Consider the following 4,238-nt stretch of genomic DNA (forward strand, 5'->3'; position numbering starts at 1 on the left):
GTAGTAAACTCCGCGTGGAGTTGCTAGTGTGGCAGACTGGCACGATTCATTTCCTCCTTGCTGTCTTGTGCTGCAGGTTAGGTTGCCCTTGTTTTTTCGTTGTTGGAGACGCCGAGGGATCCCTTCCTGGGGAAGAAGAACCGCGGAGTATGCAACGTGTGTGGAGTCTGAACAGCAACGCGAAGGACAACTTTTAGTTACGGCCAAGCGGACATGCGCTCACTCTGTGCGGCTCTGCACCGTGGACACGTGGACGTGGCTTGGTGGCCCACACACGCGAACCCGAGTGATACGTATAAGGACACGTAACAGCCCAACTGACGGTCGGGGTAACGCATCAACTGAACTCTCCCCCTTGACAGCAGTCACCGAACGGGTGTGCACTTCCGGTGAGGCTCACGTGGCCATTACTTGGCCTTGCCTTGGTTGGCGACCGCCTCCATCTTCGCCTGAGAAGAGAAAAGCAGGATGTAAAATTAGCTCGGACTGATCTTATATTTTTCCCACATGGAAATATCGTGCACTCCCCTCGCCCTACTCTCCATGGCCTGCACTCGAAGTGGCAAGTGAGACGATCCAGCGGGGTTGTGTCACGGCGTGAAGAGCCCTCGCAGTTAACAATCATAGAACCGTAGTTCGGCGCCCTGGTCCTACGATGCATCCTCGGGACGCGGCTGCCAATTTGAATTACTTTCTCGCAGGTACCCACTGAAACTATGAGCTAGCATTTGCCTCCGGACCTCCTGGAGCTGCAACAAGGTGTGAAAGTGTCATTCGTACCTTCAATTCCTTCTCGTCCATGAGATAGTAGTGCTTGACAGGCTGGAGATCCTCATCAAGCTCGTAGATGAGAGGGACACCGGTAGGGATGTTGAGCTCCAAAACGGCCGCGTCACTCATCTTGTCCAAATGCTTCACCAAGCCACGGAGCGAGTTGCCGTGGGCTGCAACGCATCATGACACACAACCACGAGTGCTCATTATCTCGTTGGAGACACAACCCCAAGGTCCGCGCTGAAACTGTAATCCAAGGCTAAGGCTTTAGGTCCCAGCATCTTCCTCTTTCAGACGGACTTGTACGGGTGCAGCCGCGCATGATATTCAAGTGGGACCGCATACAGGCACCGGAATTCACACGTCATCACGTGGTTCAAATGTCCACTTGGATCAATCTTTCCAGGCACAGGTATACCCAACAGCCGGAAGCCACCACACCCACTCTTCAGTCCTTGCCGTAACAGACTTCGTATCGAGGATACCTGGAAAGGCTACTCTGCCGAAGTAGAAAGCTCACAGTATCTGCCCGCGATCCTGTGATCACCATACCCGCCCATCTATGCTAGAGACACGACCCAGACTGACAACAGTCCCGGCCAGCCTCACACTGGCCAGACCTGGTTTTCTCTGCTGTTGCGGGATTGTGTGAAGGAAACCTTACCGGCAACCAGGACCCTCTTGCCTTCCATGATCGCAGGGGCGATATGGTCGAACCAGAAAGGGAGAACTGAAGGCAAAAAACAACAGTCGCTTGGGATGGCATCCGCGCTTGCAGAATCACATACGCTGGCACCATGCATGTAGCAATAGGCCTAGGATCTAGCGCATGTAGTCTTCTGGAACACTCGCGTTTTCCTGCGACGATAAACATAACGAACATTCTATGAACGTGGGAGCCACAAGGGTCGGGGCCAACCCGACTCGCAGACGGCCACCGAGAAACCTCCCTGTGCCGAGGTCCTCTTGCCTCACGGAAAGTGCACAGCTACATAACAATTATAGTTTCGTATCACGGTAAGAGGCAGTAGGACACATTCATCCTGTGGACCCAGTGCGGCATATCATGTCGCCGACAGGATCACAATCATATTAGTACCTCTTCGTTCTCCCAGGACTACTCGTCAGACCCAAGTGAGCTCTGCCTACAATGTCGGACTACGACAGCTGTGGGACGAAGAAATCTCGGGAAACACGGCGTTCTTTTCTCAGGAGTGCTACCACGTCCGACTCCATCATTGAACTCACCTCTCTCCACCGTGTCCTTCAGGCACTCCGTGAACGGGAGAGTCTCCTTGGGAATGTTGCGATAAACCTCCTGAGCGCCCGGCCATCTGTACGGTGAAGATCCCGAGCACAGCGTGCTTTTTAAAGAAAACTAACGTTCGCGGTTCTTAACCAGGTGTTGTGTGTGGTCAATTGACCACCCGCCCTTCTGATCTGTCTGCTACGATGCATCAGCAGCGCATGGCTTCCTCTTAAGCAAGAAGACCTCGTACACCTGGACTTCGCGAACAGTTCACTCTCCCTGCTCAGACATGAGCTGCGTAGCCGGCGCAATACTCTCGCTGCAGTGTTTACCTTGAGTCGGTCTTCTCAAGAGCAGGTGGGGGGATATCATAAGAGCGACGCCAGATCTTCACTTGGTCCTCCCCGTGCTTCGCAGCAGTCTCCGCTTTGTTGAGACCCTGCAGAGCACCATAGTGGCGTTCGTTGAGCCTGAGAGAAAACAGGCGAAACTGCTTGCGATTGAGGGAGAGGAGGAGGTGAGGGACTCCAGTCCTCCGATGAGGAGTGTCACACACGTGTAGTTTCTTAAAGAGTGTGAGTTCCGTAGCGCTTACCTCCAGGAGTTCTTCACGGGGACGTGGCACATGTCCGTGCCTTTAAGTACCGTCCAACAGGTAACAACCGCTCTGCATACATAGACGTCAGAAAGCATACACGGCTACGCAGCTATAGGTACCGACGCCAAGGAGATATGTTTACCTCCAGCACCGAAACGATTGAACGAGAAAAAGACAGTGCCGATCGGTTTCTTGTGGGGTGGGTGAGGTACGTGACATGGATCAAACGGACAGACCTAGATTTGTTGTGAGGCAAGTAGAAGCACGACTGGAACCGGACAGAGCCAGGTAGCCGCAAGATTGGTGGCAAGCGCTCCGCACTTGTAACAGTTTGTCGAGGTCATTGACCCAAGACGGTTTCAATGGGAAAGAAAAGCAACCGCTGTCCACGCTTACCTCTGGAGGACGGAAGTGAACGCTACATCAAATTTGAAGCCTTTCTCCTTGAGGGCCTTCGCCGCCTCACTGCACAGAAAGAGAATGCCAGATACAGCGCCCGCGTACCAGTGGGGTTGTCTGTGCGTGGCTTCGCCTTCTCGCAAGGGAATTCGTGGCAGGAACCGTCCAGGATATGGAAGACTTACACGGCCTCCTGTTCGCCCTCAGGGCTCAGGGGGACATCAGTCCACCCCGTAAACCTGTTCTCCTTGTTCCAGGTTGACTCGCCTATATTAACACACACCCAACACAAATTCCTGAAGACCATACACTTCTGAAAAGGACCACACATCCCGGCGCCCCCCCGAAATTCCTGCGACTCTAGGATAAGGAGTTTGTATTTCGCCTCTGAAAGAGAAGTGGTATCAGGCTGTCCGGATTGCTGCGCCGCCGTAGGCCGCGCATCTCGGACAGTTTGGTGCACCACAGTTCGATTGCAATCTACCATCGGAAACCTGTTGGTCTCTTCCGTTTCTGATAAGGCTACCATAAAGGAGATGCTAGCAATTTGCCTGGAGACAGCGTCTCTCCGCAGTGCAAAGACGTAAGCTGGAGTTGCCATCGGAAAAGCACGCTTGACCGGGACGATTTCTGGCCCAGTATCACCGGTGTACGAGTGGCAATCGTACCATGGCGAATGAGAACAAGAGTGTACTTTCCCTTCGTCATCTTGTGAAGACAAGAGATATGGGAACCGAAAGATGGAGAAGAGAAGATTTTTCTTTGGAAAAGTCTAGAAGAGAAAGCAGTGAGAAGGATTGTCCCCGCAGGTGGTTCTCTTTAGGGTGCTAGTAGAGGAAGAGCGACCGACTCACATTGAGCAGGGAGCGCATCAGGCGGTTGCTACACACCACCGCATGCTCTACCACGGCCACTACCTCGCACCGCAAGTGAGAAAAGACAACAATGTAGCTGAATGCCGGCGAACGCGTGGAAATTTACCCTTGGGCAAATGATCAGGGGTGGGATGCCCATATCGGTGAAGCGCATAGGAACTACGTACGTGGAGCGGGTCCTCGGCTCCGTTGAGTGATTGCTGGAAAGCAGTGCTGTGAACTGGGGGCGCTAAAAGAACAGTCCGCAAGGAGGACGGATTCGCAACCTGATAGACCTGCTGTCGAGGAATACACTCTAGGACCCCCGCCTACATTCGTTGTGGACCGCGGAGGCGAAATGCAG

The 4,238-nt window shown here is 53.4% G+C and overlaps 1 protein-coding gene across 1 annotated transcript; it reads right to left on the bottom strand.

Annotated features, from left to right (window-relative positions):
• Window positions 1-349: 349 nt before the first annotated feature.
• On the bottom strand, window positions 350-3,997 carry CSUI_003881 (phosphoglycerate mutase pgmii). The gene is made up of 9 exons (XM_068064076.1): window positions 3,689-3,997; window positions 3,206-3,287; window positions 3,018-3,086; window positions 2,619-2,690; window positions 2,356-2,493; window positions 2,023-2,108; window positions 1,439-1,504; window positions 781-944; window positions 350-449 (listed from the first exon to the last, which is right to left on the bottom strand). Exons 1-9 carry the CDS (start codon window positions 3,726-3,728, stop codon window positions 408-410), a joined length of 759 nt encoding a protein of 252 aa, XP_067923946.1. The 5' UTR covers window positions 3,729-3,997; the 3' UTR covers window positions 350-407.
• Window positions 3,998-4,238: the final 241 nt, after the last annotated feature.

Source organism: Cystoisospora suis (assembly GCF_002600585.1).
Source record: "Cystoisospora suis strain Wien I chromosome Unknown contig_1749, whole genome shotgun sequence".
Classification (NCBI taxonomy): domain Eukaryota; phylum Apicomplexa; class Conoidasida; order Eucoccidiorida; family Sarcocystidae; genus Cystoisospora; species Cystoisospora suis.